Source organism: Podarcis tiliguerta (assembly GCF_965153285.1).
Source record: "Podarcis tiliguerta genome assembly, chromosome: 9".
NCBI lineage: Eukaryota > Metazoa > Chordata > Lepidosauria > Squamata > Lacertidae > Podarcis > Podarcis tiliguerta.
The window spans coordinates 49,486,926-49,507,679 of NC_139542.1; the positions used below are offsets into that span (position 1 = coordinate 49,486,926).

General features: G+C 39.9%; 2 protein-coding genes across 5 annotated transcripts in view; one reads left to right on the forward strand and one right to left on the reverse strand.

Annotated features, from left to right (window-relative positions):
• On the forward strand, window positions 1–16,652 carry PRIMPOL (primase and DNA directed polymerase). Of its 2 annotated transcripts, XM_083458310.1 has the most exons (14): window positions 1–106; window positions 1,357–1,439; window positions 2,753–2,937; window positions 3,087–3,178; window positions 4,422–4,563; window positions 6,656–6,803; window positions 7,519–7,806; window positions 8,757–8,919; window positions 9,374–9,471; window positions 10,330–10,416; window positions 10,501–10,609; window positions 10,770–10,852; window positions 10,941–10,987; window positions 13,465–16,652. In XM_083458310.1, the coding sequence occupies exons 2-14, from the start codon at window positions 1,430–1,432 to the stop codon at window positions 13,765–13,767; spliced, it is 1,755 nt and encodes a 584-aa protein (XP_083314436.1). In that variant the 5' UTR covers window positions 1–106; window positions 1,357–1,429; the 3' UTR covers window positions 13,768–16,652. The 2 variants fall into 2 exon arrangements, with proteins under 2 accessions (XP_083314436.1, XP_083314437.1); XM_083458311.1 differs by lacking the exons at window positions 1–106; window positions 1,357–1,439; window positions 2,753–2,937; window positions 3,087–3,178 and adding an exon at window positions 3,476–3,692 and having other exon boundaries at window positions 13,465–15,472.
• The window catches only part of CENPU (centromere protein U), a 24,544-nt gene continuing 17,324 nt past the window's right edge, over window positions 13,535–20,754 (reverse strand). For all 3 annotated transcript variants that reach the window (XM_083458251.1, XM_083458244.1, XM_083458252.1), the window contains 5 exons: window positions 20,142–20,220; window positions 18,084–18,131; window positions 16,866–16,927; window positions 15,466–15,622; window positions 13,535–14,836 (listed from right to left, as the gene is read on the reverse strand). In XM_083458251.1, coding sequence (XP_083314377.1) covers window positions 14,714–14,836; window positions 15,466–15,622; window positions 16,866–16,927; window positions 18,084–18,131; window positions 20,142–20,220 — 469 coding nt within the window. In that variant the 3' untranslated portion in view covers window positions 13,535–14,713. The remainder of the gene's footprint in view (window positions 14,837–15,465; window positions 15,623–16,865; window positions 16,928–18,083; window positions 18,132–20,141; window positions 20,221–20,754) is intronic.

Genomic DNA, 20,754 nt, shown 5'->3' on the forward strand with positions numbered 1-20,754 from the left:
CGGGAAACCGCCCGTCGGCTCCCTCTTTTGCGCGCGCAAAGCCACTCCTCTTCGGAAGTGGCTGCGGGGCTGTAGCTGCTCTCCTCCCCACGCTCTCTTCTTAGAGGTAGGTAGGGGGGCAGCAGCTGCGATGCGGTTCACCCCCCATCAGTGCCGGATTGACGTATAAGCTAAACAAGCTATAGCTTACGGCCCCACTCCCAATTTCACTATTAATATACTTCTTAATTGTATTTCAGTTCAACAATTGCTTTGATATAATACATCTTTTGTTATGTGCAAATGGCTTTAGATACCTATTAGTAGGTATGTAAAAACACCAGGCAGGCCCCACAAATAACCCAGAGATGTGTTTTAAATAAAAGGACACATTCCACTCATGTAAAAACACGCTGATTCCCGGACTGTCTGTGGGCCGGATTTAGAAGGCAATTGGGCCGGATCCGGTCCCCCGGGCCTTAGTATGCCTACCCATCCATTAGTGTGTTGGCTGCAGTGTGTCATTCGAACGCTCCGTACGCTCCTCCCGGGCTGGAAAGGGGTTAGTTTAACCTCTGGTTTGCTAGTAAAACTGAATTAAAGGTAAAGGGACCCCTGACCATTAGGTCCAGTCGTGACCAGCTCTGGGGTTGCGGCGCTCATCTCGCTTTATTGGCCGAGGGAGCCGGCATACAGCTTCCGGGTCATGTGGCCAGCATGACTAAGCCGCTTCTGGCGAACCAGAGCAGCGCACGGAAACGCTGTTTACCTTCCCGCCGGAGCGGTACCTATTTATTTACTTGCACTTTGACATGCTTTCAAACTGCTAGGTTGTCAGGAGCAGGGACCGAGCAACGGGAGCTCACTGTGTTGCGGGGATTCGAACCGCTGACCTTACGATCGGCAAGCAAAATGATGCATGTCTAAACAGAGTGTCACCAACATGAGAAGTTTGGAAAGATCTTGCTTATAGGAACCTGCAGCACTTCTTTTGTATGTGCGCGCGCGCTGGATGGCCTATTTGCATTTCCTTTCCATATGGTTTGGGTGCCAAGTGGAATTTGGGCCCCAGAACACAGTGGATGTGTACTGTGTACTATATGTGCACTATACAAATGTGTATTATATAAATACAAAGTATCTCCATTGCTCTAAATAAGTCCAGCAATTCAGAACGTAGCACTGGACAACTAACAGACTCTACTACTGAGCTGACATGTGTTAATCACAGTTATAGTTGGAGCACTGGGTCTTTACCATAGCAACTGGCTTGGCTGTTTTGCACCTGCGGTTAGCTCAACCACTGGGTGATTTACACTTATGAAGGAAATTAACCACTTCTCATATTCAACATATTAAAAGTCTACGTTTTTACAGGTATTTTCCCCTCAGTGTGTTTGCTGTCTCAAAGTAGGATAAAGACTGATTACTTCTCTGCAAGAAAGGTATCATGAGCACCAGTAAGTCCACTATTCCAAGTTCTGAAAATAGTTACATTAAACTTAGCAGTATTAAGCATGATTAAAACTTCTTGCAGATAAAATCACTGCTGATTCAGAATAATTTATTTGATTCAGTTGACATTAGTGGTTCGTTCCAGAATTCTGTGAGGAGACATCGCATGGAATTACTGTAGGTGGTCTTGGTGCCTCATTTTTCCTGTGCTCCTTGAAAATCTGCTTCAGAGGGTTGGAGGACTTTCTGGGACAGGATGTTAAGGCTGCAAGTAGAGGAAATCAGCAAAAGTCCCTTCTCTGTGTGTGGAAGAGCTGCTGGGTCCAAATTCTTTGGATCCAACCCAATAAAAATATGTGCATATTCTGAAATATAAGGTGGGAAATGGAGATTGAGAACATAGGATATGGCACTGAATATATGCTGAGAATGGCATGATCCATATATATACACAGACATATTTGCTTGCATCACTGGACTGTTTCATGATCATGTGTATTAATAACTTCCACCTTTAGAACTGATTTTCTGGTGGAACATGACATGCTTGCTGAAGGATGTAATGGCTTGACATGAAAATATGTACTTTGAACAATTTAGTGTTAAGAGTGGTGTGTCAAGTGCAGCCCTATTTTTAAAAAGTGCATGTTTATATACACCAGCTTTCTGTCTTATACATGAGCAGCAACCAGCAAAGGACTGAATCCCTGTTTAATGTATATTTTAATGCATAGCTGTCAACTTTTCCCTTTTCTTGTGAGGAATCCTATTCGGAATAAGGGAATTTCCCTTAAAAAAAGGGGGAATGTTGACAGCCATGATTTTAAAGTGGAAATTGTGGTCTATGTGCACCTTTCCCAATAAGTTTGAGCTTTCTAATAATAACAATACCCTGTTGCTAAATAAATTGTAAGAAGTGGGATGTGTTCCCTGTTGAATGTACTGCTGATGCTAGACATATCGTTTGCATGTCCATCAACCCAGCTAGCCTGTGAAATATCTATCTATGCACTACCCTAGTGTCTCTTAAGATACAGGATAAGCTGAAGCTTCAAAATAAGCAAGCACCTTGTCTTACTGGTCAGTGGTTTCAATTGATTCTGGAAGTGGTTAAGTCTGCACTTGCATGCTTCTTTGCACCACCTATTTACCAATGCCACAATTTCATCTCTGGTCGTCAAGAAGACAGCAAGAGTCAATCCTGCACCGAACTTCTGGGCTATATTGTATAATAACTATCTGAAAATGATCATGAGCTTCGCTTGTTATTTATTGGAACTCTTGCTTGAATACAGACTTGATATTTTGAATGCTTTAGAACAGACAAAGAGAAAATGGGAAGAAAGGCTAAAGGATATTGAGGAGCTAGCATCTTCGTATAAACGACGGCCCATCTGTCCACGTTACAAACCGCAGTTGTCCAAACCATGGCAAGCAACCCCAGTTTGGAAGCTATTTCATCGGCAAACTCAGGCATTTAACTTTGCCAAAACTTGTAAACAGGTATGATGGTTAATGATTAGAATGTGGCTTTGCCAGCAATATGCCTTGCACATGTTAAGTTTTTGTTATAGCACATTTATAAATGAGAAATGACTTGGCTTTGGGTACTTTGATTTGTTGACTGAGGATTTTTTTTTTAATTTTTAAAGGATGTTCATGTATTTGCTTTGGAAAAGAATGCAGAAAACAAACAAAGGATTTATCTTGTGACAACATACGCAGAGCTTTGGTTTTATTATAGGCAAGTATCTGAAAAACAAATACTGTACTCAGAAAGATTCATGTTCATATATTGATGTAACCCAAACCTTTGCGTGTTTACTTTGAATAAGTTCCCCTGTGTTAAATGGCACATACCCCCATGTAGATGTGTGTAAGGTTGCAGTTATTGCAATTTAGAAGTTGAATCCAGACTTTACCTTTGGGATATGGAAGGGCCTTATACCTCTGATCCAGCAGTGAGATCGCACTGAGAGAAGACAAGGTGAGGGGGAACTTTTGCTGAGTTCCCCAGAAGCCCCTAGCATCCCTTTTCACAGTGTTCCAGTAGGTCCCCCAATCATGTGAAGCAGATTTTGGGAGAGCGCTAAGGATTGGAAGGGGAAATGGGATTCTGTAATAGTCTGCTTTCCTTCCTTTGCTGACTAGTGCACCTCCTGAGTGGAATTCTGCTTGGGATACTCCTGGAACCAAGCCTATGCAGTGGAACCTTGGTTCTCGAACACCATGGTACTTGAACATTTTGGCACCTGGAAGTAAGTGTTCTGGTTTTCGAACTTTTTTTGGAAGCCAAACATCCGATGCGGTTCAAGAACCAAGGTACCACTGTATATTCATTTGTGTTTTTCCCCCAGTGTGACAGAACATTCAACTTTTCATTAGATTTTTATTAGATTGAAGGTATATTTTCTTTTTCTTCCAAAAAGGAAACTAAAAATAAATAAATATGTGGGTGCACCTTTTGCACCTTTGACCTCACTCAACAACTTGAGTGCTGGTGTAGCACCTGACATCTGTTGCCACATTAGTTCACTTCTGGTATAAGCTCGTTGCAACAGTTATGCAGCTTTACTTAGGCTCACTCAGCCAGCACATCTTTGTGCTTTTGTGCTCTTCAACAGTATAGTGGCTTTCTATAAAACCATACACATAAAGAACTGGGACATATTTTTGGAGCAGGTGATAACTCAAAGTGTTCCCAAACTATATCTTTCTTTATAGTTTAGAGTTCCTCATTCCAAATTTGATGATAAACAGCTGTGTTCATCAATAGGATGCTATGGGTTTTTCCAGACAATAAGGGTTCTTTTCTGCTTGGCCTCAGAAGGTTCCATTTGCATTTCACAGAGGTTATCACCTGCATGCGAGGCAATAGCAATTTAAAGTAACTACGGTTTTATTTAAAATAATTTGGAGTATTTGGTGTAATCTGATAATTGTAATTTCAATGAATATAAATTATTGTGATTCTCCCTTTAATCTAGAACATATAATGAAACAAGCCTTATGCATTGTTATGAGGTTATTCCAGAAGAAGCTGTTTGCAAACTTTACTTTGATTTGGAATTCTACATACCAGCTAATCAAGAAGCTGATGGGAAACAGATGGTAGCAGACTTGATAGAGGTAATATTAAAGTAATAAGGAATATAGATATAGGCAAAACATTTGGGGAATATGCTTGGTATAATGGAATTTTAACAATGAAATAAGCCACCAAGGGAGGCAGTAGAATCTTGTTCTTTGGTGATTCAAACAAATGCTACACCATCATCTGTTAGTTTAAAATCTAATCCTGCAAGGTATTAGGCAAGACATGCCATGACCTTTCTATCTAGTCTAAGCACTTGAGAAATAGTAATATCAATTGTGTGGGAATATATCGTGAGCAGACTTTGACAGTGGCGTAGCGTGGGTTGTCAGCACCCGGGGCAAGGCAAGTAATTTGCGCCCCCCCCCTGCTGCACTGTCCCTCCCCCAGATAGTCCCTCGCTCTCCGCACCGCACCGCACGCCTGGCACCCTCCCCTCTACAGTGGGCGGCGACCCGGCGGCTCGGATCGGATTCGCACAGCCAGCACTGCAGTGAGAGAGAGTGAGTGAGCCAGGTCGGGGCAGAGAGCTGCGAGTGCGAGCGCGCCCCCCCCCAGATGTTGCGCCCGGTGCGGCCGGCCCCCCCTGCACCCCCTACGCTACGCCACTGGACTTTGATGTTAAATACCAGAACTTGGTACTTCAGAATTTCAAGTAACATATAATACTTTTATTTTACCGAAGAAGAGTGCCTAGTCTTAAAGTTTCAAAAAAGTTGTTTAGTGGATGGTATGAAAGTTGGAGCACACTGGGGAAAATAGCATCTGTCTCTGTTTCAGTACGCAGTCATAAGATGTGCCCTTTTGACAGAAGTGGAAAGTCTGAGTCTTTCTGAGACTGGGTGAAGAGGGACAGTGTGGTTGATTTCCCATGTGCTGTGTAAAAGAGGAAGGACTGGGGATGAAGCCTAAAACCTTTGAAGTGTTGCTTGACCAAAAGGGCATTTTTTTGGTCCCAGTATAAGGGACTATCAGTCCATCTGAGATGGACTGGCCAACAATCAAAGGGCTACATGTAACGTACTATATATGCCCAGGGCCTTTTCAGCTCCCACTCGCCTGCTTGCTGTACCTCTTGCAAACTCGCTCCCAAAGCCCAGGGGATTCCCCTGAGCAGCATTCCACGAAACAGAAGGGGCTGCGGCTTAAAGGGAAAACTGACCACTGTCTTTCTCCCCATGACCAACACATAAATACCCCTGAGTTGGAGGAGGGCTTTTTCTACCAGATGTCTTGGATGGGAATATTTATTTGACTTTTCATCATCTTTGTAATCAATGAAAACAAAAAATATCTATATTTTTAAATACTGTCCCTGCAATAGAATACTGTTACAGAGTACAGTCGTACCTTGGTTTTCGAACAGCTTAGTTCTCAAACGTTTTGGCTTCCGAACGCCACAAACCCAGAAGTGAGTGTTCTGGTTTGCGAACTATTTTTGGAAGCCAAACGTCCGATGGGCCTTCAGCCAATTGGAAGCTGCACTTTGATTTCCAAACGTTTTGGAAGTCAAACGGACTTCCAGAACAGATTTTGTTTGACTTCCAAGGTACGACTGTAGGAGAGACGAAGAGACATGAATATGGGAGTGCCCTAGGGTAGTAACATGGAGGGGAATAGCAAGGGCTTGGCGAGTTGAGTGAGCAGGGGCACAGCCCCTGGGAAGTAGTGTCAAGGGAAAATAATTTCATGACTGAGGGAAAATGGCTTGGCCTTTTGGTTAGGATCATATGAAAACATTCACTATGTTTAAACAGCACAGCTGTAGCAAACCAATCTGTAACAGAGGGAGCACAAAGTATTGTGGCTTAAGAATGCCCAATTTCAGCAGAGTCAATGAGGTTAAAGTCATATACCAAGTTAAATCTTAGTCATAAAGATACTTACCTGTATTTAGCTGTATTTGAAATTTTCTGTGTTAGTTTTTCTAAAAGCCATTTTGTGTGCCGGTTAATTTTGCATATCAGATCTTTTAAATATGTTTATATTATCTTAGGGTTTTACTTATGGCAATGTTTAAAATATGTTGTAAGTAGTGTGGATACTTATTGGATAATAAGCCATTAACAAGTTTAATAATTAATAGGGGACAAAATGATAACGGGAGAATTTCACTGTGTCTTTCAGTTCATTTGTAAAAAGACTGATGAACACTATGGAATAAAATGTTCAGTTGAAGATGTTTTGAATCTGGATTCCAGCACCAAAGAAAAATTTAGTTGCCACTTAATATTTTTGCTCCGCAATGCTGCATTTAAGAATAATATTCATATAGGTAAGCACAATTTATTTCAAATGCATGCAAAATTGATTTGCAACCATTTTAAAGTAGTGGATATGAATATATATGATCATCATTTTTTTATATATCTAACAAGTTGGGCTGTAGATACAGTCAGTTGGCAAGTGTGGCTCACATGCCTCATTGGTTAAAGTGTCTGACTAGGAGCAGAAAGACAGGTTCAAATCCTCACTCAGCCATGAAGTTGACTGAACTTGGGCCAGACTATCTCTGTCTAACCAACCTCAAGGGATCGTTAACAGGATAAAATGTTCTGGAAGAACCAATTTGAGCTCCTTGGACGAAGAGTGTAAATAATAGTAACACGCAGACTCAGTACTTCCAGCTTACAGAGGTTCATTGTGCAAGTTATTCCAGTCTGCACTGGTGTCCTTGCCCTATGGCTGGTTTGGTGTGGGTTGTGTATTGCTAGCCTCCTGCAGCATACCAGCTAATGTCATAGGGTTCTTTCTATGCTTTTGTTTGTATTCTAACCACCAGATCAGGAGCATGAGAAGCTAACTGGATAAGCTGTTAGTAAAATCTTGGAAAAAGGAATTCGTACAATGCATGCTGTTTTGGCTCCCCCCCCCCCCCCCAATTTATAAAGATTCAGTATTTCCTATTAGGCAAGCAATTGCATATTGGTTCTTAGATTGTTTAACTTTCCTATTGTTGATCTCTCAAATTTCCCCATTCTGTTTTTTAGGTAACTTTTTAAGAAAAATTTTGCAACCTGCTGTTCTTTTAACTAGGAAAAGAGACGCAATGGTTCCAGAGAAACAGGTGGTCTCTCGTTCTCAGAGTTGCAAAGCTGCCACTGATTTGCCCAGCTCTGTTGAAAACCAGACTGTCACCAAGGATGTGTCTCATAGTAGGCAACTTAGAGCAAACGATTCTTTGGGAAATGGTGCATCTCAATGGAAAGAAAATCCAGACCTTTCTTTTCTAATAGTGAATGGTAAACACGGAGAAAAGCAGTTGTTCGTAGATCTTGGTAAATATAAATGCACATTTAATACACAGCTCTATGGTAATATTTTTGCATATGCGAAGAACCTGGGAACATTTTATTTATGCCTTAACAGGAGAGCTGGCAGGTATATCTGAAAATCTGCTATAGCTGGGGGGCCCTTTAGGTATTGTCAGGCTACAACTGCCAGGAGCCCCAGCCAGTATAGCTAGTGGATGGGGATGATAGATGCTGTACTCAGACAATGAAAGGATGGTGCCATGTTGACCACCCCTGCTGTAGCCCTTGTATGTATTTCAAGGCTGACAACATAGGGTAGATGGGTAATGCTTTAAGAAGCTTTTTGCCAATTGGTTATTTCAGTATGGAGATAATTTCAAAATTACTCATTGTGCATTTGTCCACTGTGTGCTGATTAACACTGATACTAAAAATTGTGGGCCTGATCTGGCCCTGTTGTATGTATGACTTTGGGTATGAGCAATTCTCCACCCATGTGAAGAGTGCCAAAAGGGAAGATGAAGAACAGCTGTCAGAGACTTCGCATATGGGGAGGGAAGATGCAATAAGAACACAGTCATTCTTTATTTATACATGTGATGTTCAGGGACCATGGGCCAACATTTGCTGCATAAAGTCTACCTTCTCTTGACAAGTGTTTTCTGGCTCAGGGTGTCTGCGTATTTTCAAGCATACTTCATCTGACACCACAAACACAAGTATTGTCAGGACTCTACATTCTAATCCCCTCATATGTTGGAAATCTTATTTGAGATACAAAAACATCAAAAAAAAAACTTTGTTAGTGAGATCCCATCTGTTGTTAAAATGGTATTCAGTGATTAAGGGCTGCATTCCAAGAGAGTTTATGGATTGAAATTGGTGGCCTTAAACGCATTTAAATGTTGAATTGCTTTGTTGAATCCAAAAAGCATAAGCAATTGTAGATACAGCCAATAACCTTTTTTATCTAGGAGTATATACAAAGAACAGAAACTTCCGATTATACAAGTCATCAAAAGCAGGAAACTCTGTTGTTTTGGACATTGCTGAAGATAACAGATTTGTTCCTGAACCAGTAAAGAATTCTTGTATGGAAGAGCAGTATTTCCTTTCCTCTTTGATCTGTAATGTAAGGTAACAATATCACTTTATTGAAATGTTAATTTCCCTAATACTTTTTAGTGATTATTGAGGATGTTCATTATTTCACTTGCAATAGCAATGACTATTATGTATGCTAGTCTCCCTCTGCTTGGAATCCTGGAGAATTTGGAGCAACATTGCCTTGTAGAGTCATGATAGATTGGGGTCCTCTTGGCTTGAGGAGCTGCCCTCTCATCTGGCTATAAATCTTGGAAGGTGGTTGGTATAAGGCAGAATTTTTCCTGTTGTCCTGTTTCTTTTTTCTATCTCCGTCATTTTATCCATGATTTGTGATTGCTTCTCCAAGCGTTGATATAGCCAAGTAAAATAATGAGCTTTTTTTTAAAAAAAACCATGGTTAAAGTGTGGATATAGATGTGTAGCTGTGGAAAATATGCTTGTATCCTGCAAGTATTAAGATTCTTCCCCCTGTGTTTCTTCTCAGATATTCAGACAGTTTAAAAATTTTGTCCTGTGACAACCCAAAGGAGACAAAAGAAAAATCTACGGATTTAGACGGCAGTGTTTCTAATGGCTGTCTGGGTAATTGTGTTAAAATAAATTTTAATTCATGTTATGGAAATGATGCAATGGCATTTAAAATTTCAAAATGTTTTTATTTCATCATGCGGCTGTGAAAATGAGTATGTCTGAATTTTGAAATTTATGTCTAGTTGTGCTCCTGAAGAAGTTTATCCTGAAACATTTTATGCATAGAAAATACTTCAAATACCTACAATTCAAAAATTTTGTAAGCTGCTGACAAGTATTTGATTAAACTGCTTTTCGTCAGTGGTCATTGCAGTGTATTACACACAAAAAACAAAAGACAATCCAAAAAATTTCAGAAGTGTCACGTTATCAGAAATTTAAAAATGGATTAATTTGTGCAGCAAGATTAATTTGTACTGCTGCTGATGACTAGGCTAGATATGAAAAGCACGTTAGATTTTATTACATTCTCAGTGCAGACCTGAGGGAAGGAGACTCAGAATTCAGCTTTCCTAAGTGAAGTTCGTACCATTTCAGGCTCCATTCCTCTAATATGCAAAGCCGGGGGCTGCATTATTCCATGCAGCCCAGAGCAGCTCCACTGGACTCAACTGGCAGTAGCGGAACAGGTTTTTGCCTGCTGCCTCAATTGACATAAGCGATGTGGATGCAACAATGGCTATGTTTCTGTTATGCCCTGCTGCTGCCTGGCCAAATTTTAGCATCATCTGTCAATGATTGCTTGTGTACTATGACAGGCAAGCTAGAAATGGTTTTGGTATGGAGCTTTTTGCTTTTTTTTACCATGGCAATGAGGTCCTAATTCTGTTCCTAACAGTGTTCATATTTTATTTCTTAGTATGTGCTACGGAAGAATAAGTTATTAACATTTGTAAATTTTTTTAATAGACCCCATAGGAGGATATCAGTGCTCACCTTATCCAGAAATTGATAACTTCGTTCTCTCTTTGGTCAATAAAGATAATGTTCAAGGAGGTAAGGAATATTTTTGGGCCAAGCAGAGGTGGTATTTCTAAAGATAATGAAGTTGTTTACAAAGTGGAACATCTCTTTTTTCAGGGATAAGAAGATGGAACTATTTTTCTCTTGAGCAACTTCTTGTATATGACATCTCCAAGTATCGCTGGTGCATGAATATTGGCAGAGCTCACAAAAGTAACAATATAATGTATGTATACTTTGGTATTTTCCTAAAAATAATTTGTTCAATAGGTTAATAAAAGTAGGATTAGCTTTTCTGCAAAGCCTTGTAGCAAGGCTATAAAATAAAGCAATTAAGATCACTCTCATTGACTGAAACTCACATAAACTATTAAATCTATTTCAAGGATTGTAATAGATTTGAAAAGTGAGAATTGGTATCAAAAATGCCATGACCCTGTTTGCAGAGCAGAAAACTTCAAGTCAGAATGTGAGTACTTTTTTGTATTACCTACAATATTACAGCTACTAATGTTAAATGGATATAATTCAATATAAACTCTCTTTGTATTTAACAGGTTTTCCACTACCAGCTGAGGTATGCCTCCCATTTCTTTTCAAAGAGGTATGCTTTTCTCACTGTGCAATATTGAAATGTTTTGGTTATATCCTGGCAAGACCTATTTCTGTAGCAAACAGTAGTTTAGAAAGTGAGTTGTGTAGGTGAAAAATGAGCAAACATAAGAGAGAAATTTTCAGGCCTACTTTTTAAAATAAAACCAGTATTTCATTAGCACAGTCTTGATGTTGTCATAGGCTTGCATTATTAAAGTTGTGCAAGTGCATAACTCCTCTCAATTTGGGTACAATATGCCCATAGAATTGAAAATTACGCATTGGGAGTTGGGGTTGTGAATATTGTAGTACTGCTTGTGTTTCTCTCATTAAAGTCATGCAAGCCCATCCCTGATCTAACTGTGAATTCCTTTAGTCTGCACAGCTGTGCAACTGCTAGGAAGCACATTCCACTAAAACCAGAACTTCGTAATAAGACCTTCTCCATGTGTTATTTTGGCAGAAGTATTGTTAATGAAAATGCAAGTAGAATGCTCCTGTTCTATCATGAAAGTACAGTGGTACCTTGCTTTACGAACTTAATCCGTTCCGGAAGTCCGTTCTTAAACCAAAGCATTCTTAAACCAAGGCTTGCTTTCCCATAGCAGCGGGGGACTCAATTTACAAATGGAACACACTCAACAGGAAGTGGAACATGTTCTGCTTCCAAGGCAAAGTTCACTAACTAAAACACCTACTTCCGGGTTTGCAGCGTTCTTAATCCAAGATGTTAAAAAACTAAGCTGTTCTTAAACCAAGGTACCACTGTATGGTGCAAAAATATTGTTGTCTAATTAGTAAAGTCTGATCAGAGTTGTGTGTCTTAACTTTTTTCTTACCAGCAATAACAGATGACTAAATGTGCAATATAGGGTCAGGTTGCTGGGACAGAAACCGCAAGTGCCCTCTATTAACCTCCTAATAAAGGAATTCCTAGCTTTTCATCTACCACTTTGAAAATATATCTGAGCTACACTACAGCTCTTTGACCATGTGAAATAGCACTATTTCCACTTGAATTGGCTTTTTTTTCTAAAAAAAATGTTCAGGGGTACTCTCATTTTCCTACTCATATTGAAATACAGTGGTGCCTCGCAAGACGAAAAGAATCCGTTCCGCGAGTCTCTTCGTCTTGCGGTTTTTTTCGTCTTGCGAAGCAAGCCCATTAGCAGATTAGCGCTATTAGCGGCTATTAAAGGCTTAAAGGATTAGCGGATTAGCTGCTAAAAGGCTATTAGCGGCTTAGATCAGCTGATAAGCGGCTTAGATCAGCTGTTAAGCGGCTTAGCGAACAGCTGTTAAGCGGCTTAGGGGCTTGGGGAAAAGGGGGGGGGGAGGGGAAAAAAACCCCAGGAATCGCAAGACATTTTCGTCTTGCGAAGCAAGCCCATAGGAAATTCGTCCTGCGAAGCACCTCCAAAATGGAAAACCCTTTCGTCTAGCGGGTTTTCCGTCTTGCGAGGCATTCGTCTTGCGGGGCACCACTGTACTGCCCTTCCATGTGGCCAAACTTAGATTCACAAAATGTTTAGGGGTATGCGTACCCCTGCATACCCCCCAGAAGAAAAGCACTGGTGGCAACCACCTCTTCATAACAATTTTTGAACATATAGATTAACTGTCTTAACAAAAAGTAGCCTCTGAGCTGCTGCACATATGTGACATAATTTAATCTGTGAACACTCAAGTTGAGTGTGAAACATCTCAAGTGAAAAATAGGATGTTGGATGATGTGAAATTTCTGTTGGTAACTAATTTACAAGTGAACTTGCATGTGTGGCCTCTTAGCTTTGTGCATTCAGGATCTTTAAAAGACCAACTTGTTAGAAAGTCTCCCACTGAGGCTTAGCTCTTTCCTACTGAAGGAAAGCTTCTTCAACAGCCATGATATATTATGTTGGGCAGCTGCAGACAGTTATTGGCTTATGCCTCTAAACACCAAAGCCAGGCAGTATTTAAGAGTGTTTGCAGCTACTGTATATGAATACTCATTGGAGCACATAGTGATCTACTGAATTTATAAAAATCACCAACTTTGATTGGTGCATGACTTAAGGCCCTATAACAGCTCAGGACCAGGTTACTTGTGAGACTGCCCTGTCCCTTAGATTCACCCAGTAGATTGCTGCCATCTGAGGGAGAGTTTTTCCTGCAAGTTCCAGAGATCTCAGAAGCCCATTCCACAATAATTTGGAGCAGAGTTGTTAGTGGGGCCCTGTTCTTTGGAATAACATTTCTTTCACAATACAACAGGCACCCACTGTCTGCACTTTCTGAAAACAATGTTTTAAATTCATTTTTTGTTTTTCATGCTTAACTGTTTTTAATTATTTGTAAATTGCCTTGAGACAATGGTTTAGAAGGCAGGTAATCAATGGTAGTAACAATAAAAGAAAAATAAACTTGTTTCTGGTTGTATGAAATATATAAATATTTTAGAACCTGGTTAAAAGTTATAATCCTCAAATAACTTGTTTGCTTTAAAAGGATGAAGAATATGTGTATATAATGGATGAAAATGGAAATATTGAAGAAAAAGCAAACACACACCATGACCTTACAGAAAGAAAATCTTTAACGGCAACACATGAAAATAAAGAGCTGAACACCAAGAAAAGCTCAAGTATCACAGGAGATAATGAAAATGACACCTGCTTTTTGGAAGCTGCTGAGGATATAGAACTAGCTGAAGCTGCTGAAACATTTCAGCCTTGGAGTACAGATGAAATACCTGATGAACTCCTAATAGAGGTTTCAAGAAAACACAAAGGAGATGAAACAAAAAAGTAACTCTACTTTAATAAATTAGGTATGGCTGAATAAAAAGCATTCACTAGGGTAGTTATGTTGGCAATAGCCAGACAAGCTAGCCAACAAGGTGCTTTTACTTGAGAAATCATGATGGTTTCAGCTAGCTAGTTCCAAGAGTTCAAACACCAAAAAACATTAGTACCCCTTACAGGGTGACTTACATGCTGAAACAACTTAGCAACCACCAAGATGCCAGTTACTCAAATATGCTCTCTCTTAGTTCTAGAAATGGATTAGTACAGCTAAATAGTCAAATGATTAAAGTTATAGTGTAGAAAGTGATTTGTGTAATTCACATACATGTCCAACTACACATATACTAACTGTTTTGCACAGAGTGTGAGATTGGCAGAAGAGGAGACAAGCCACCTGCTTCATTTTAGAGTGTTTTTCTCTGGTATGTTTTAATTATGTTAGTGATGGTAAACAAAGTAGCTTAATGTAATTTATAGTACCCCGTGGGCCACAGGTAGCCAACATGCTGTTCAGATGTTCTTAGGGCTTGACAACAAGCAGTGGTCACTTCTCAAGCTTGCCATTAAAAAACTATCAAGGTTTATCTTGTTTGTATTCAGTTTTCCGTCCTATCCTACTACTTCCTATTTGCCTCCAACTTAACTGGCAATTTAAAAAAGCATTTATTGCTTTTTATGCTGAGTTCAGATAGCAACGCTAAAAGTACGAATAGTTCAGCCACTTGAGAAAAATCTCTTCAAAAAAGGACTAATCTTCAAATTTCCTGCTTCAACTACAATACTATTAGAGGTGTCAGTGGGGTGGCATTCAACTATATTTTACCTAGTGAAATTAATTGACATAACTTAGTAATGTTCATTAATTTCAATGGGTCTCTGCTGTGTAGTTGTATTTAAAATATGGCAGGGTATTTGGTAGGCAGTAAAGTGTAAATTATATGTATATATGTCTAGTCCTCCGTTTGTGAATCTAAAACCTGTTGTAATTTTGAGTTGATACGGTGAACGTGGCTTTCAGCTCCTAAAATTCTTCGTGATTCCACCAGAAGTGCAGGAAGGCTGGAGGCACCATACTATGAAAGAAGAAAATGTTTCTAAGAAACACGACGACAATGTTTCTAAGAAACACTTTGTGAAATAATCCAGTCACAGCCCCACCCACCCATGCAGTTGTACCCAGATCAACACTAACCACTCACTGTAGTTTGGGGACTATTCAGAAGCAGGTTTGTCAAATCAAGTGGTAGCCTGGCAGGGCATTCCAGGGGCCATAGGATATACTGGATCTCCCTCTAGGTGGGCACTGTCACTTTTGTAAGTAATAGCACCAAGGGTGGATCAGGTGCCTTTGGATCTGCTGGATACAAACCCCTTCTTTCCCTCGGCATGCCACTGGGACTGCTGAGAGATGATTGAATACACTACCCCTGGAGCTGGTATACCAATTTTTCCCTCCCACTGGATGAGAGGGAACTACAAAAGAAAAGGCTGGAGCAGCACAGAATTTGGGGCAGGGGGGAGGTTAAATGTTACCACCACAATAAACCCTTTCAGAATGAGCACAACAGGGTTTGGGTGGTTTCTCTGCCATGGATTATCCCACCCACCCAGCTGCCCAAAGCAACAGCAGCAACAATTAGGATTGCTCTACCTAAGTAATGAAATACTTCACATGGCATCAGACTATTAAACATATACTTACTACTGTTTTTTCTTGTGGGTTTTCCTTTCTGACATTGACATATTTTTGTTTAAGATCCTTTAAATCAGTCACCAACTGAACTGCATTCCGGAGAGTGGATAGTTCTCTTTTTAGTTCAGCATATTCTCTTTCCAGTTTCTTTAGCTGTGGTTCAGTTCTGCAAAACACAAACGTGTAAGGGTTGTGCCTTGATGAGCTACTTGTTCTGCTAAAAAGTAGTTAAATGTAGCTAACATTCAAGTGATTTTCTGCTCAGTCACACATGGGTTCTTCACTTCCACAGAACAATGTTTTAAAGAAGCTCCTGAGCCAAAGATTACTGATTGATTGAATTTCTAAACAGCCCTTCAGCCCGAGGCTACCTTAGTGCATTAAACAGAAAGTAATAAATACAATAGAATGGGAGCTGGAACTTGTCCTTCCCTTCAAAGGTGCAGAGCCCACTCTATTTGCGTGCGTCAGTGCTTTTCCATCTAGCTCAAGGTGAGCTTCTAAGAGCCTACAGCAAGAAAGAGATGTGTGACTGTACAGAAGACCACTCAAAGAACATCAGTTTAAAGTAAGCAACCCGACTTCCTTCATGCTAGGTGTGTAGATGCAGAAATGGAAGTTTACCAAGCTGGCCTCCCTGGAGGACGCAATCTTGCAGGATTGTTCCCCCAAAGATTTCCTGGCTCTAAGATCTAAAGCATAGTGACTAATGATGGCACAGCATAGGCTAGTTGGTTACCTAGCGAAAGTCTGTTAGCAACACACCTTGAAACAGTTCAAATCCATAAGACAGCCTCAGTGACAAATTATCAGCAACATTGGACTAACATATGTGTAAGTTGTAACTACTAAGGCAACAAACGTCTAGCAAAAAGCTAAGGAAAACGGTTTAGAGTTGACTGAATAAACATGTATCCAACACTGCTGCTCAGCTGTCAATTGAAAAAGACCTGGGCAGGAAGGCACTTGCTTCCACTCATTTGAGAGGAGGCTCTAGAATTTTCCAAAATGTTGCTTTTGCACAAAACCCACATGTGACTCCAGAGACCAAGAACAATCATCTTTAAAAAAAACACACCTTGAAAACAGGTTGTCGCAAATTGTGTTTATGAAGCTTCTCGGTGTTTAGAAATGCATGTTAACAAAGAAGAGAACAGTGCTCTAATAATAAAATTATTCTCTGTCAACATTGATAATTGCAAAAAACAAGTGGAATTTATGATTCATGATAAAACACAAAATACTACAGAATATAAAAAAGCATACACAAATGAGCTTATAAGAGGTATATCATAAAAAAGCATTTTAGACTTTAATAATATAAGAAGTGTTCTGGACTATGTCTAAAACTTAAATCTAAAATGTATTTCAAGTTATTTCATGAAACATTTTAACTGATGAGAACATACTTAAGTAGTTCTCCTTTGACCTCTGTCAAACGCTGCCTTTTCTTATTTGTTGCTCTCACCATCTGTAATGACAATAAATATATTTTAAGACTGAAAAGCAAAACATACAAAGGGTGATATCCAGCGAAGTCATACTTTGAGCAGACCCACTGAAATCAAGGAACTTAACTAACATGCCCATTGATTTCAGTGGACCTACTCAGCATATAACATTGGATATCACTTCAGTCAGACCTTAATCATTTGTACACCTGCACTCTACAAAGTATAAAGTGGATATCTTTTGTACACATGATCCTGCTATACTAAGTACAATGAGTGACAGAATAAATAAATACAATTAATGTACAGGGGGACAAGTGATGTTTACTGAAAGGAAATCCAATTGATTAATTGGTATAAGAAGACAGAACATTCATTATATAAAATCAATACCTGCCAATATGAATACAATGGTATTAATGCCAGTGGTTTTATTTTTAAAAAATTGTCCACCAAAACTAATGTCTGCTTTTAGAAAAGCTATAGCAAGAGAACAAAACAATTGTAATAAATTCATTTTCTCATATAAGGCATACCAATCTATTTGGGCTCTTTATCACATAAAATAGTGAATATAATGCTCCTGAACATCCAAAATGGCAGGAAGAGAGCCAGGAGTTGTATGAAAGCTATGCATTTTGGTCTAAGACACACACACCTTTCACAAACTGGCTCCAGCAATGAGTACTGAATGCAGATTTGCTTCTTATCCTGGGGAATGTTCAGTTGCAGATGGCAGTACACAAGCACTACACCTGATCAGGTTGATTAAATATGTTGACTGAACACATTTCAGTCAATACAATTAGCCACAAAGACAACATGCCCTCTGGTGTCCTGTCTCATGATTCCAAATATTATCCCTCTAACAGCCACCTCGGAAGCAGAAATCTAGCCTTCCCACTCCAAAGCAATCATGGGTGAAAAACGTGGGCTTCAAAGCAGCACACCTCTAAAACTAACATGTCTCAGAGCAAAGACGAGGACATAAATTCTTGCCACAGCAGTTGGATTTAATCATTATTGGAAGGAGAGCTTCTCCCTCTGGTGAAATTCACAGGGCACACTGCGAACTCCAGCTCTTAATTCACTGAAATGTCCTAATCCAACATGTATACTCACTTCTGTAGTTAGACAGAACCCATACAATTAATGAAGATTCATGAAATTGTTTACCTTTGCATTTTTCAATTTTGTTGTTCTAAGTTCCTCAGCACCTGCAACCTAATGAAAATGTGGTTTTAGTAATACAGCATAGCTTCTTAATTTACTCTTTTATTCAGTTGTTTTATTATGACACAGCTTTTATGTGTCACTGTAAGGGTTGCAATTCATTGGTTTCACATTTTCTAGCCACGGGGTTTCTGGAAGTAGATATCCAATTACAAGTAAGCTGATAGGTTGTTTTTTTAAGTTGAGGTCTCTGACATCACCATGTCAACAAAGGTCTGTATAGTTAAAGCTATGGTTTTCCCAGTAGTGATGTATAGAAGTGAGAGCTGGACCATAAAGAAGGCTTTATGGACCATCGCCAAAGAATTAATGCTTTTGAATTATGGTGCTGGAGGAGACTCTTGAGAGTCCCATGGACTGCAAGAAGATCAAACCTATCCATTCTTAAGGAAATCAGCCCTGAGTGCTCACTGGAAGGACAGATCCTGAAACTGAGGCTCCAATACTTTGGCCACCTTATGAGAAGAGAAGACTCCCTGGAAAAGATCCTGATGTTGGGAAAGATTGAGGGCACAAGGAGAAGGGGGCGACAGAGGACGAGATGGTTGGACAGTGTTCTCGAAGCTACCAGCATGAGTTTGACCAAACTGCGGGAGGCAGTGGAAGACAGGAGTGCCTAGCTCCTGTTCCGTGCTCTGTTCCATGGGGTCACAAAGAGTCGGACACGATTAAACAACAACAACAACTTTTTTAGAGTTCTGTGATTTCCAGATTTCTCCCTTTAGCATATGTCTGTTGCAGCTTTGGGATCAAGATGGCTGGCTAGAAGGCAGGAGCTGGCTAACCATAACATACAGTCAACAAGGGAAGCTCAAAAGGCATGGTTACTCATATGAGAGACAACCAAAACTGTGATCATTACTTTTTGATTCCTTCTCCTTTCTGTGCTCTTTCCAAGGCTCTAGCTACACTATCCTGCTGTAGCCAACTAGGATGCAGCTCCTACAACTTGTAAGTCCATGAGTAAGTCCATGCCAGAATCCCAGGTGAATGCTAACTGTTTGGGACACTGTCTTGGCTCAGTCCAACATTAGGGCCTAAGCAGGTAAGTTACAAAGATTCTGTAATTTGTGGAAAGTTACTTAGTTTTCATAGTTCTGAATTTGTATTTATTATCCTAAGCCAAGAATCTTAAAGGATCAGCACTCAATTGGGGAAAATATGATTCAAAGTTTTATTTAAAATATTTATCCCACCCTTCACCTTTCTTTCCTGGTTGTTTTACAGTATGTCTTCCATTTGAGAAACATGGCTGGAGTCCTTTAAAAATGTTAAAGCATTAATTGCCACAAACATTTTTCATAATAAGTATTATTTTAATTTTGCTGTGGGCACTTTGTTAATGCTATCATTTCCAAGTTTGAGAATTAAATAATACAACAGGTTTCAGTTCAGTTTTCAAATGTTCTCTGTGAAGTACATATGTCATTTGAAAAGCAAGTTTTAAAGTCTGCAGATGGGAAAACAGCAGAGGAAAAATCATGTCAGATAATACAAAGCCTTTGTATGTGTAACAGTAGAAGGGAACCTTTTTTTTTGATGAGGGTCACATTCTCTCAGATGCAATTTGTTCAGAACCACATGGTGAACCATCCCCTTATCCTCCTTGTGAAGAACAGATCACTCCTGCTACAGGTCTGAACAGATAATTTGCAGAGGGCTTTCCCCCTTCCACCACCCCATCCATTTGAGCCCCTCATTTCCCTCACCGGTCTAACAAATGCAAGTCTGTTTGCATTTTGGCAGCGCTGCACCCTCATTTCCATTTGTCAGCCTTATTCATGCAGAGCATTTCATTAGCTGGCATGCCACAGCCAATAAGCAAATTTTATCATTGGCGGGCTGTTTTCGGGCTTTCCCTTTCCGAGGGTTCCCCCCTATTTTTGTAATGCTTCTGCAAACTCCAGTACCTCCCTCTTGTGCCTGGATGGTGCCGTTTTGGCAACATAAGCAATGGCACTTACATCTGAACAGCAGAAATAAGGGAACAAATGTACTTACATTATTGGTGAGTTGCTCTCTGAACGCAATAGAAAAGCTATCAATAGCTTTCCCACATATTTTCAGCTCCACTCCTTGTCTGAATAGGGCAGAATGCATACAATTCAGTATATTAAAGAAAGAAAAATGCTGAACTGATCAGTATCTTGAAAAACATATTCTAGGTATAGAACTTGATACTTTGAGTGGACAAAAACTGGAAAATGCCATCAACTATCTAAATTTCTCCTACTGAATAACATGTGAAATTATAACTTGAAACACTGAAAGCTTAATTTAGTTGCAATACATTTACAGTGGTACCTCGGGTTACATATGCTTCAGGTTACATACACTTCAGGTTACAGACTCCCCTAACCCAGAAATATTACCTCGGGTTAAGAACTTTGCTTCAGGATGAGAACAGAAATCGTGCTCCGGTGGCGCGGCAGCAGCGGGAAGCACCATTAGCTAAAGTGGTGCTTCAGGTTAAGAACGGACCTCCAGAATGAATTAAGTACTTAACCCGAGGTACCACTGTAGTTAGTTCATCCTCATTATGGTTTAAACTTGAGGGATGGGAATTGTTTTAGATAAGCACCCATTTGTTTTGTTCTAGTATTCTTTCTTCCTA

Bases quoted from the DNA above. Each gene is read 5' to 3' on its own strand.
- PRIMPOL (XM_083458310.1), top strand. The intron at 8,920-9,373 runs GTAACAATATCA...GTTTCTTCTCAG, and splicing joins TCTTTGATCTGTAATGTAAG to ATATTCAGACAGTTTAAAAA. The intron at 10,853-10,940 runs GTGAGTACTTTT...TGTATTTAACAG, and splicing joins AGAAAACTTCAAGTCAGAAT to GTTTTCCACTACCAGCTGAG.